The sequence below is a fragment of the Hibiscus syriacus genome, unplaced genomic scaffold, assembly GCF_006381635.1.
Source record: "Hibiscus syriacus cultivar Baekdansim isolate YM2019G1 unplaced genomic scaffold, ASM638163v2 tig00111834_pilon, whole genome shotgun sequence".
NCBI classification, from domain to species: domain Eukaryota; kingdom Viridiplantae; phylum Streptophyta; class Magnoliopsida; order Malvales; family Malvaceae; genus Hibiscus; species Hibiscus syriacus.
Window position 1 is genome coordinate 181,918 of NW_024063192.1, and position 12,394 is coordinate 194,311.

At 35.8% G+C, this 12,394-nt stretch overlaps 2 protein-coding genes across 2 annotated transcripts; both read right to left on the minus strand.

The window, feature by feature from the left end:
• Positions 1-612: 612 nt before the first annotated feature.
• On the minus strand, positions 613-3,659 carry LOC120171424 (porphobilinogen deaminase, chloroplastic-like). The gene is made up of 5 exons (XM_039179130.1): positions 3,162-3,659; positions 1,872-2,277; positions 1,483-1,689; positions 846-1,023; positions 613-750 (listed from the first exon to the last, which is right to left on the minus strand). The coding sequence occupies exons 1-5, from the start codon at positions 3,362-3,364 to the stop codon at positions 629-631; spliced, it is 1,116 nt and encodes a 371-aa protein (XP_039035061.1). The 5' UTR covers positions 3,365-3,659; the 3' UTR covers positions 613-628.
• Positions 3,660-4,028: 369 nt separating this feature from the next.
• On the minus strand, positions 4,029-4,910 carry LOC120171425 (nicotinamidase 2-like). Its single transcript, XM_039179131.1, has one exon. It carries the CDS (start codon positions 4,874-4,876, stop codon positions 4,292-4,294), a length of 585 nt encoding a protein of 194 aa, XP_039035062.1. The 5' UTR covers positions 4,877-4,910; the 3' UTR covers positions 4,029-4,291.
• Positions 4,911-12,394: the final 7,484 nt, after the last annotated feature.

The window sequence follows — 12,394 nt, forward strand, 5'->3', positions numbered from 1 at the left end:
GCATGTTCGAATTGCCTTTTCTTTAAGGAGTGGCAAGCTTTTTAAAATCACAGGGTCTGGACTGAGTCTGTTTTCTTCATACAATGCCTGCTTCCTAATATATATATATATATAAATTCAACCCGACAGTGTAAATAAAACCTGCAATATATACGTGTCTTGTTTCTCTGTTTTAACTATATTTAGTTAATTTGGAAAATTATCAAATAATTAAATTCGAGTGAAACTATATAATCATAATAAATAATTATATAATTGTGACAAGTTTAGACAATTATCATGATGTGTTAGTTCGAATGATTTAAGCGTATTTAAAGACTCTAATTCTTAAGGACCCTGCGAGTGTTCAATGTCAAAAGTTTGAGAGTTATCTTTAAACAAATATTATTTTATACTTAACTCATATTAATAAAAAAAATCTTATTATTAGAAGAGAGATGAGAATTAATATCATTACCGACATTATCATCATATAAGCCATTAAAAATGACATGAACAAAATTTAATCATACAATAAACTAAAACATAAAAAGGAAAAACCATAGAAGCTAACCCTAGAACTACAACAAATAAAGGCTCAGGGCACAAAGCCTTGGAAGTTAAACCCTAGAATTAGCCCATTTTAATCTTAAATTACTCGAGAATCAAAAAAGCCTGGACCTGCCCTAGAAAGAAGTTCTTTGCCAGCATCCCTCCCCATCATAACCATGTCTTCATAAGCATATGCACCTTTTCTAGATGTTTCAAGCACTGAAATATAAATACATATGGAGAAGAAACAACAGTTAAAAGGCGAGGAAAAGATGATTAGAAATTACGGGAATGTTCGGGTGCGATGATCGTACCACTTGTTCCATCTGGAGAAGCTACCAATCCTTTAAATACGCAGTTACCATCTTCATCTTTGGAAGCATAGCCTGCGATTGGAGTACGGCAAGACCCGTCCAATTTCTCTAGAAAGGCCCTCTCACATGCAACTGCCAGTCGTGTTTCTTCGTGGTTTAATGAAGCTAGGTAATTAGCCTATGAATTGGAACCGGCAAAATCAATAGTTGGGTAGGAGATCAAAATAGATTTACATGATACAAATAAAATTTGTCAACATTACATCAGGAATGGAAGACATAAAACAATGGCAAAACTTGAATTCAAAGACATCACGAGCACGGCATGCCGCAACATAGCATTCGATCGTGCCTAGCACCCGCACCTAGCTCAAGAAGTACTTGAGGCTAAGGAGGGGGTTTCAAGGCTCAAGGATCGGCAACAGCGTAGTGTAGCACCACAACATGGCTTGGAGAAGGCACCAGAGGGTGCATCGCCCTCACAAGCCCACACAGAAAGGTACCCTACCCGAACACCGCATAGGGATAAGACTACTTAGGACCACATAGGTAGCATACCCTAAAAAGGGGCTCTCCCCTCTCTACATATGGTTAGAAATTTGAACTCAGCCGTAAATCAAGTAAAAATAAAACATACCATCTTTTCATCATTGCTTCGGCATGCAATTCCAATAGCTCCTTGCGCAACAGCTGGGAGCATTTCATCAATTGAAAGAATAGAAGTAACATTTTCTGTCATGCTCAAGCGCCTGAGTCCAGCTAATGCCAATAAAGTTGCTTGAACCGCCCCCTCGGAAAGTTTTCTTAATCGTGTCTGTACATTACCCCGGAAATTATCCTCCACCTACAAAATGGCATAGAAAATTACATATAATTTGAAATTAGGAAATAATAACGCAATTATGTAAGCTTTAATCTATGTTCATCAGAGCTGAAATAATGATATTTTAAGTGCCTCGTAAACGACTGTTAATTCTTCTTGACTTCTACAAATATAATAATGCATGAAGTAGCAAAGAAACTTACCTTGAGCAACGGATATCTGTTAAGTAGTTGTGACTTTCTTCTAAGTGAAGCAGTACCGACAACACTCCCTGCAGGTAGCTCTGCCAAAGAAGATGCACTCAGGCAAATAAATGCATCACGAACATCCTCACGCAAAAGGTTGCAAGGTAGAATTGTCTTTTCCGGTAAATATGTAGGAACGTCCTTCATCGAGTGGACGGCAATGTCGATATCGCCATTTATCAAAGCCTCATCTATTTCTTTTGTGAACAAGCCCTTCCCACCAATGTCTGCCAGGGGCTGACTCAATATTTTATCACCGGTTGTTTTTATCACAACGATTTTGATAGCCCCTTCCTCGGCTAGTTCCGGGTGGGAAGCCATAAGTTTGTCACGCGTCTCGTTAGCTTGCGCCAGTGCTAATGGGCTGTCCTAAACATGAAATTCAAAGAGAAGGACTCGTGATCAATTTTGAAACACATGGATAAAAAGTGTTATTTTTAATGATGTTAACCATTAGAACAAAAGAAGTGAGAAAAGTACATTTCTTCACTGAGGAAGCCTCTAAATTGTTTTGAAAATTTCTAAAACATGAATTGTAGTAATGTTAAATCGATATATTTCAGTTAAATGAAAGACGAGCTATCAATTTTGTATTTTAAATTAACTTAAACATACTCATATTCATTGATAATAAAAACATCAATGTCTGATCGAATGAATCATAGTCAAGCCTACATTTACACGTTCAAATGAGATTCAGGGAAGCAAAAGCTAGAGGTGAACAAAATTTAATTTGACTCGACTCGAAAAAAAATTAAATTTAAGTCGAATTATAAAATAGAGTTTGAATAACTCGAAATTTTTAGTAATTAGTGGACTCATTTAAAGTTTGATTTGAGTCATTTAACTCTTTATAATATATATATATCACATATAAAAAATATTAATAAATACATGTGTATTTTACTATATGGTTGTAAAAAACTGATTAAATTAAAATCAAGTAGTATCGTAATAATATAAATATGTGCGTTAAATTTAAACAGAAATCTCGAACAACTCAATTCTATTTTAACTGGAAGAAAATTTCAAACAAAATTTGAGTTATAAAATCTCGGTCACCCCGGAGAAGCATGTATAAAACACACGCAAAAAGCAAATTAGATCATTTACAGAATCAGCAAAATCAGAGCTAGATTTCACATATACATCTGAGTTCATCAACCAAGGACGCCAACGATCCACATTATCAAGCAATAAATCCAGGAAACAAATCTCAGGACAAATCAAAAGGGCAAAGAAACGTACCTTCCTCTAGTACCTATTCTAAGAAGTGCAACTTCTGTTTTAGCAACAGAAGCTTTTATAACCCCAAAACCCTGTTTTTTCTTCCAACCGGGAAGGGATTGAAGCTTGAGGTTTCGAAGGGGAACGCCAAGAACAGAGACGGAGCCACCACCGCAGCAAAAGTTGACTAAGCCGCCGCCAAAAGGAGAAGCTGCAGTCTCCATTGGATGCCCGAGAATTTGATAGTGAAATGGAAGAGAGAGAGAGAGAGAAGGTGAAGGTGAAAGCAGAGTAATGGAAAAGGATTTGGGCGAGATCAGATACCGGATAGGATATTGGGATTACAAAGGTTATGATCCCCTACGCTTTTGACTATCTACGGAAAAAATAATAGAAGGGTAAACCATACGGGTGGTCCTTATGCTTTTTATCATGTCTAATTTTAGTCATTAGTTAAAAAAAAGAGTAATTTTGATTTTTTTTTTTTGGATGAACATGGGAGATAGAACATTAAACAGCAGCACTGCGCATCTCTGCAGATACCAAATCTGCAACTTCAATCGGCGGGCCCTCAAAGTAATTCAACCCAGACGGAGTAGTACGAGCAAACTATACCAGTGCGTCCGCGACACGATTCCCTTCCCTGTACACATGAGACACAGTCACCATCCAATCCCGACGGAGCAACGCCTCCACATGTGAAATCATATGAGAAAAACGGTTCCCATCCCCCTCCTGCCGACAGACCGAAACAACATCCTTACAACCAGCTTCAAGGATAATCAGATGAGCACCGGTCTTCCGCGCTAACTCGAGCCCTTCATATATCTTCACAACTTCGCATCAAGACTCGAACACGATCCCCACCAGCTTCGAAAACCCAAAGCCCCATCTTCCCAAAGAATCCAGATGCTTGTGTGACTAAAATTTTGAACAGAGGTACTAAGTATTAAAATAAACAAAAACAATACTTCTAGGTCTATGTGTGACTGTTATTAACTTGTATAATTGGTGAACTATTATTATAACTCAGTTTATTCTAGACCACTCAATCACATACATCAGAAGAATGCAGATGCTTCACAGAATTGGCCATGAAATCGATAGTTGCTAGCTGTAATCAGCAATTTCTTGGCCATAGTAAACGAAACCTATTTCATCCCATTCTGAAGCCTCTCGCAGTCGACGAGGTACGCGAACGCGTTGGCCATGTTCTTCAAAGTAGCATCGTGCAGCTCCGGGTCCGACGTCGCCGTCGCGTCCGTCGAGAAAAACACCCTGTACCCTTTCACGAACGCCGCCCGCGCCGTCGTCTCGCAGCACATGTTGGTCATGACCCCTACGATTATGACCTCCTCCACCCCTCTCTCCGCCAACAACCCGTACAGCCTCGTGTCCTCGAACGCGCTGTACGTGTGTTTCTCGACCACCTCGTCGGGTTTCGACAGCCGTTGGATCTCCGGGATCAGCTCAGCGTCGAAGGTTCCGTCGAATAAGAGGTCGTTGTTCCACCACTCCACCAACATGCCGTAGTCGGCGGGGGACTTGTGGTTGTGGCGAGTGAAGAAAACGGGGATCGAAGCCCGCCGGCAGAGGTTGATGGTGGTGATGACGTTGGGGAGGATGGGGTTTGCCACGGAGGAAAAATAATTTTGCAGGTCGATCACTAATAAAGCGGCGGCTTTAGGGTTTGGGTCTCGCTTTCTGATCTCGTATTTCTTGTATGAGGACGCCATTGATTTTTTATTCCGGTGAAGTATTTTTGGTTGATGTTAAGGTTCCTGCTAATAAAAGCTGTATATATATAAGAGAAAAACACCAGCCTCTCGAAGTCTCCATTGTTCTTAGGGTACTATGTATTCACTCATCCAATTATTAATTTTTTTTAAACCATATCAAAGTTATATTTTTATTATGTTTTGAAAAGAAGTTAACATTCGATTGAGTTAAAGAATTTAATTTATTTAAGTTAACGAGTCGTATTTTATAACTCAAATTTTATTTATTATTTTTTTAAGTTGATTCGATTTTATAAAATTTAGATTGCATCAGGTCGAATTGTTTGAATTTTCGTTTAAATTTAATTGTGAAGATAATGTTATGATACTTTTGATTCGATTTTAAAATATTTTCTATAACCATATACAATATACATATATATTTTCTCATATGTTATATACATATATCATACATAATTAAAGGACTTTACCCAAAGTTAAAAATCAATATGTTAATTATTAAAAATTATGAGTTATTTTAGTTTTATTTTATAACTCAACTCAAATTTAAATTTTTTTCAAGCCAAACTAAACTGAGTAAAAAAATATTTTTTTGAGTCGACTTTTACTCCCCCATAGTTTTGGTTATCTGGCATTAGAAAATTAAAAATGATATTGAAGTGTCACCATAAGATAATGTTAATCATTATTGAAAACAAAAATTATATGTAGCAAAAAAAATATATCATCAATAATTTTGTTTATTTTTTAATCGTAAACGGTCGGAATAAAATAAATACTTAACTTTATAAAATTAAAATAAAACAAAATAAAAATGTAATTTTATATACAATTTTAAAAAATTATTAATTAAAACGAATAACTAAGTGACTAGGTACATAATTTACCCTTGTTCTTATTTGGTGTTAGGTTCTTAGTTCAATTACACATGTGGCAGCTTTGCAATTTTCACTTGAACCAAGGGCCTTTTATTGCCCTTTTTCATTATTTTCGTTAGAACTTTTTATAATAAAAAGAATTTATTATCATGTGTCTCGTTAAAAATCTTTCCAATGAAAGATTACACAATGTAATAATTAGAGGTGTATTCGGTTCGATTCAGTTTTTTACCAAAAATTGAACCGAACCGAAATAAACGGTTTTTTAAAATTTAAACCGAAATCGAATGGTTAAAAAACCGAAAAAACCGAAACTGATTTTTTCGGTTCGGTTCGACTTTTTTAACGGTTCGAGTTTTTCGATTCGGTTTATCGGTTTTTCAATGAAAAAATCACTTGCAACTATAATTTTTTTTTAAAAAATTACCTATTCGATTCAATATAGAACAAATGAATTCCATATGGAAAACCCAACCCGAACCGAACCGAATCAAAAGAATTGAGACTTTAAACTGAACAGAAAACCGAACCGTATAATGCCGAACCGAACCGTTTACTCGATTCGTGTCGATTTTTTGATTTTATCGGTTTCGTTACTCAACCCTAATAATAATACAAGGCAACAAAACACACAGAAAACCAAGTATACAAAGTAGAGATAGGTATATAGGTTAAAGTCCGCGTGCTATCCGTATAACCCGTGGCTCGTGCGGGTTTCGGGCCTCAAGAAATAAAACTCGTTTAAATTGCGGGTTTTTTAATCCGGACCGTTAAACTCGTGAGTTTAATGTGTATGTCCACGGGCTCCGCGGGTAGCCCGCTTAATTTAATTATTTTTTTTAATTTATTTTATATTTTACCGAAGACAATTCACGTTATAAGATGCAGTTTGCATATTCAAAGTTTGGTCTTGATCTAATTTCTTGTCAAATAAAATTGAATATTGTGAAATTGAATTATCTCTTTCATGTGTATGCCATGGTGTCTAAGAAAGAGCTAACTAGTAATATTGATCATATTCAGAAAAGAATGCGTCAAATGTCCAATCTTTGATATGTACCAAAAAAATGGTTGTTAGAATTTGAGATTGTAGGTATATATTACAATTCTTAATGTTTAGTAAAATTGTTTCTTTATAAATTTATTTTTGATTTCAAATTTTAAACTATCTAATATATTATGATTTTTCGTATATTGTAAATGAAGTGGACAAGTCTCCGGTGATTGAAAAAAATGGAAGATTCAACTACATCAAATGATTCAAAAAACATTGAATATTATTGATGTTAATTTTATTTAGACTTATCGAGACTTATTAGTGTTATGGTGTTATTTATTTTAGACTTATTGAGATTTAATAGTGTTATGGTGTTATTTATTTTAGATTTATTGAGACTTAATGGTATTATGGTGTTATTTATTTACATGTTTATCTTGAGACTTATTGACACTTATTGTTGGATCATTTTTAAAGGTGTAGTAAATTAGAACATTATTTTTATTGCATTTAAAGAATTTAAAATTGTTGTTATTTAACGGGTCGCGGGTAACCTGTTAGCCCGTGGGTTAAATGGTACGGGCCGTGGGTCAAGACCGTTTATGATTACGGGCTTTTTAAACCGTTTCGTTTAAGTCCGTACCGTCAAAACCGTGGGCTAAACGGGCGGGTAGCCGTATAACCAGCTCTACTGCAAAGCCAACCGAAAACGGCTAACCAAGAAACCCAAGAACAGCAGCGCTATTAACCCATATCCTCATGCAAAATGTCAGCAGGAGGTTGCTGAGTTCCAACAATATTCGGTCCTGCACCTTTAGCTAACCCGTCCGCAACAGGATTTCCTTGTCTCATGACGTGCTGAAATTTGACTTCCCAATCACGATTAATTAACTCATCAATACGATCCATAATTGTTAAGGATCTGCTCCTCGACTGGTGCTCACAAATTAAGCGAATAGCACTTAGGCTATCAGTTTCAACAATCACTTTTCCTATCCCCTCATTCCAGGCGCAGTGGAGTCCCACGTACACTCCCCACAGTTCTGCTTCCAAATACCAAGGAATTTCTTATACCCCAAATTCCATCATGGTCACGGATCACACCCCCGCACGAAGTTAGCCCAGTACTAACCTTCCTTGAACCATCGGTATTAACCTTGGCCCAAAGATCCGGTGGAGGGCTCCGTCTTGAACCTCCCATTGTCGTTCCAACCTGCTTTATGGCGGTTCTGTTCCCTCTTTCTAAGGCCATATAAGTCTGTCTTTGAAGCCTCTATTCCTCCAGATAAGTCCACTATTATCCTCCAAAGGATTGTTGAAGGCAATGAAATTTCGATAACGCCAAATATTCCAAAGTAACGCTCCAAAGAATATAGCCCAAACATTGGTCTCCTTTGCAAAATAATTCACGTTAACTAAATTGACTCGGATCCAATTCCTTATGTCCATGGACAGAAATTCAGCAATCTTATCAGCTTTTATTAGATGCATCCAAATTGAGAAAGCCGTTGGGCACCTTCGCACTACATGATCAATGTCTTCCCTTGGGCTGGCACATAACGGACAACTACCATCGGCACTGAAATTGCGTTTAACACGCTCAGCATTCGTCACTGATTTACCCCAACAAATCACCCAAAGGAAGTTCTTCACACGTTGAATCCCTTTGAAACTGTGTATCGCTTTCCAAACCGGATATTTCCTTTCATTAATCGGATTCGCGGGAACATCATAAGCCATTTTATTTGAAAAATGCAAGTCATCACTCCTTGCACAACCAAATGTATCATCAGCTCCATCACGCCTCGGCCCTTTAATAGTGACCAATCGCAGGGGAACATATGTGGGCAATTTTTTTTCAAAAATTGACCACTTTCAATTTCCAGCACTATCGACCATACTAGCTATCGAATTGCTTGTACACCACCTCACTTCATGCTTATATGTGATTAATGGATCCAAGTCAGGAATCCATTTGTCCCTCCAAAAATCCACCTCATGCCCATAACCCACGACGCGAGTGAGGTTGAAGACATCATGCCACACAATACTCAAGCCTTCCCAAAGTCTCGAGCAATTTTGATTGCGGAGCATCGTCGGAATCTCATCGTGCCATTTGTACATGGCTCGAAGAACTCGGACCCATAACGCATCCTTCTTCGTGATCATATTGAAAGCTAACTTAATAAGGAAAGCCCCATTTTGATTAGCAAGATTCCGAAATTCAAGCCCATCATAGTCCACCGGTTGACAAACATGCTCCCAACGTACTAACGGGATGCCTCCGTTTCCAGATTCTCTACCCCAGACGAAGGATCTAATTTGGCGTTCCAACTCTCAACAAATATTTTTTCGGGAGAACCGTCGTCTGCGTAGTATATGTAGGTATGGCTGACAGAACTGTTTTCGCGAGGGTTTTCCGCCCCGCAGTGGAGAAAGTCTTCGCCTTCCAACCACTCAACCTATTTTGGACCATTTGCACTGGTAACGATAAGAAACAGAACTAACCCCAGAATGCAACAAAGGACTTCCAGATATCTACCAGGATCATCAACTCTGGTGAAACCAAAAGCCCCACTGATGTTGTTCTGAATATTCATAGGAACGTTCTTAGAGGAGAAAATAGTAGACTTTGCCAAACTGATCTTATGCCCCGATACCTCTCAAAATCGATCCAGAATAGTATGGATAACATGAAGTTGTTCAATTGAAACCTCTGCAAAGAGAATCAAATCGTCTGCAAAAAAATAAATGAGACATACCAGGGCTAGCTTTACTTGTCTGAAAAAGTTTCCAACTACCATTCTTGATTCCAAGTTGTATTGCTTGGCAGGGCCGTCCAGACTTTTTCTTGGCCGTAAAATTAAAAAAATACCCTAATTTAAAAGAATATTAAAAACTATGTAATATAAAATTTTAATTATTTTTTTATTAAATTAAATAAATATTAATTCATTACCATATCAAAAATATTAAAAACATATTTAAGCATATAAATACTTATAAAAAAAATATTACCTTCGAGCATTTCTGGATGTAAAATCATTAATGATAGTGTCAACATCAATGCTTTCCAACATATTTTTCTCAATATATAAAATAATTAACCCATTCGATCTTTCTTGTGACATTGTTGACCTCAAGTAATTCTTCAATAATTTCAGCTTTGAAATTTTTTTTCCCGCGAATGCTACCGTTACCGACATTGTTAATAAGATTCGATAAGCAATTGAAACATTAGAATAACAATCTCTAGCTTTAACAAACTCAAGAACTTCAAGCGCTGACATGAATACATTTGACAAAGTCAATTGCAACACTTTCATATCAGAAAAAAAATCATCTGCATCAACATCCGACAAATTATTATGAGAAAAAATAATCTTAAAATTATTGCAACATTCTTTTAATTTATTTTCATCCAATGACTTCGACCTTGTAGAATCAATTAAAAATCCAAAATAATTTTAAAAAATCTTTAACTGCTCAAATCTATCTTTTAAAGAAGCGACCGCCATATTAACAACAACAACAAAATAATTAACTTTAAAAGACTCCTATGCTAATTGCATTTTTTCATCTTGGTCATTCTCATCAAATTGTCTTTTTCTAAAAATACGACGCTTAGTCGAAAAATTTGGCTCTATATTCATATCTAATGCAAGACTTTTAGCAATATATATACTAGCTTCGAACCCCTTATTTCTATAGTTTTCAAAATATGACATTACACCTTCCAACTCCTTTATGGTAGTGTCAGTGCACATTAATTTAGATTTTAATTTCTTACTTACCGTGTTGATAGCAAATAAAATATCATACCAGATAACCATTTCAACACCGTAATGATTGAACTTAGAATGAAGATGAAATATCTACAAATTCATGTTTGACATTTCATATCCAAAATTTATGGGGAAAAAAGAAAATAAGTTTATCTATAATTTAGAAATATATAAAAAGAAAAAGAAAAAAAATTGGAAACACGAACTTACTTAGGATTTTAAAAATATCTTCAATGACCACAATTGATGACAAGTAATTGTGATTTTGTGTTTGTGAATTGTGAGAAATATGAGAAATAGAAAATTGAGAACAATAAGAAATAAGTTAATTTTATTTCAATGTTCTCCTATCATTTATAGGAAATAAAAAATAACCGTTATAAATATTGTGATTAATTTAGTTTTAAACGTTATGATGAGAACATCCAATTTAAACGTTTAAAAATTTTAAACTGAACTTGCATTAATGTACATTAATATTTATGGGCCCTCTTGCATTAATGTAAGAAAATAGTATATTAATATTTATGGGTCTGCTTTTAATTTAGTTTATTAAAGTATGATAAATTAATATAAATTAAAATTATGGCCCTGGGCGGGTGTCCCTCTTGCCCCTGCCCAGAGCTGGGCACCCACCCAGGGCCGACCCTATTGCTTGGGCAAGACGTTCCATTCAGAGCATAAAGATGTAAAGCGATAGAGGATCCACTTGTCTGATACCCGAGTCGAGGGGAAAGACTCAGTCATCAATCCATTCCAGAGAATTTGGATAGACACAGAAGAATGCAATGCATAATAAGCTGACTTCTTTAGAAACTGCACCATCAGAATTAATATTAAACCAATCAACGGGGGAGGATCCCATCTCTTCGGTCTCACCTAATGCCCCAATGATCGACCTGAACACTATACCTGGTCGCAAGCGCAATTCAGTTGACTTCTTTCATATGCAGACTCTTCTTCATTACCGAACGACAATCATCGACTGGCGTTTCAAAAGCAATAGCATTCACACTGAGCCATATGTTCCACACAATGGCACCGAACATAATATCCCAATGCTCAGCATCATGCATACAACAACCAATTTTTGATATCCATGGTCATAAAATCATTCGAAGGGTACATCCTATATGTATTAGGACATGAATCAAATTCCATCATGAATACGACAAGAATCAAATTCCATTATCTATTGCATATATTTTGATATTATACACGAGATGTCCTTTTGGGAGATAAAAATTCTTTAAAAATAATATATTTTTTCTCACATTTTTCTTTCATATAATCGATGTTAGGGTACATTTCCTTCGGAGGGTACATCCCGTCCTATTGTTATGGAACCAAATTAAACTAAATGTTGGTTAAATATAACTTTTAAATCCTAAACCCAACATAATAACTTATTGTTATGGAACCAAATTGAACTAAATATTGTTGATTATGTTAGGTTAATTGGTGGGGAAATTGAGCATTTAGTGTTATGTTTTGAGGGTTTAGGGTTGTTGCTTCAAGTTTAGTTTGTCATGGCATATTTTGAGAATGAATTATGAATTTAGGGTTGATCATGTAATTGAAGTATTTTTGGAATTTGAGGTTTAAAATGTAATTGAAGTATTTTGAAATTTGGGGTTTAGAATGTAATTGAAATATTTTGGAATTTGGGGTTTATAATGTAATTGATGACTATGTTGTAAGTTTTAAAAGTTAGGGAGAACTAAATACAAGTGCCTGAAAAGTTCAGTGATCATTTATATAATTTATCTTAACGGCAGTGAAACGGCGTTATGCTGAGGATTATATTACAAATAAACTAAATGTTTAGTGATTGTATTATAAATTTTAAAAATTA

Coding starts and splice junctions, on each gene's coding strand:
- LOC120171424 (XM_039179130.1), bottom strand. CDS start 3,364: ATGGAGACTGCAGCTTCTCCTTTTGGCGGCGGCTTAGTCAACTTTTGC. Junction 1,690..1,871: donor ACAGATATCCGTTGCTCAAG/GTAAGTTTCTTT, acceptor GCCATTTTGTAG/GTGGAGGATAATTTCCGGGG. Junction 751..845: donor TTCTCCAGATGGAACAAGTG/GTACGATCATCG, acceptor TTTATATTTCAG/TGCTTGAAACATCTAGAAAA.
- LOC120171425 (XM_039179131.1), bottom strand. CDS start 4,876: ATGGCGTCCTCATACAAGAAATACGAGATCAGAAAGCGAGACCCAAAC.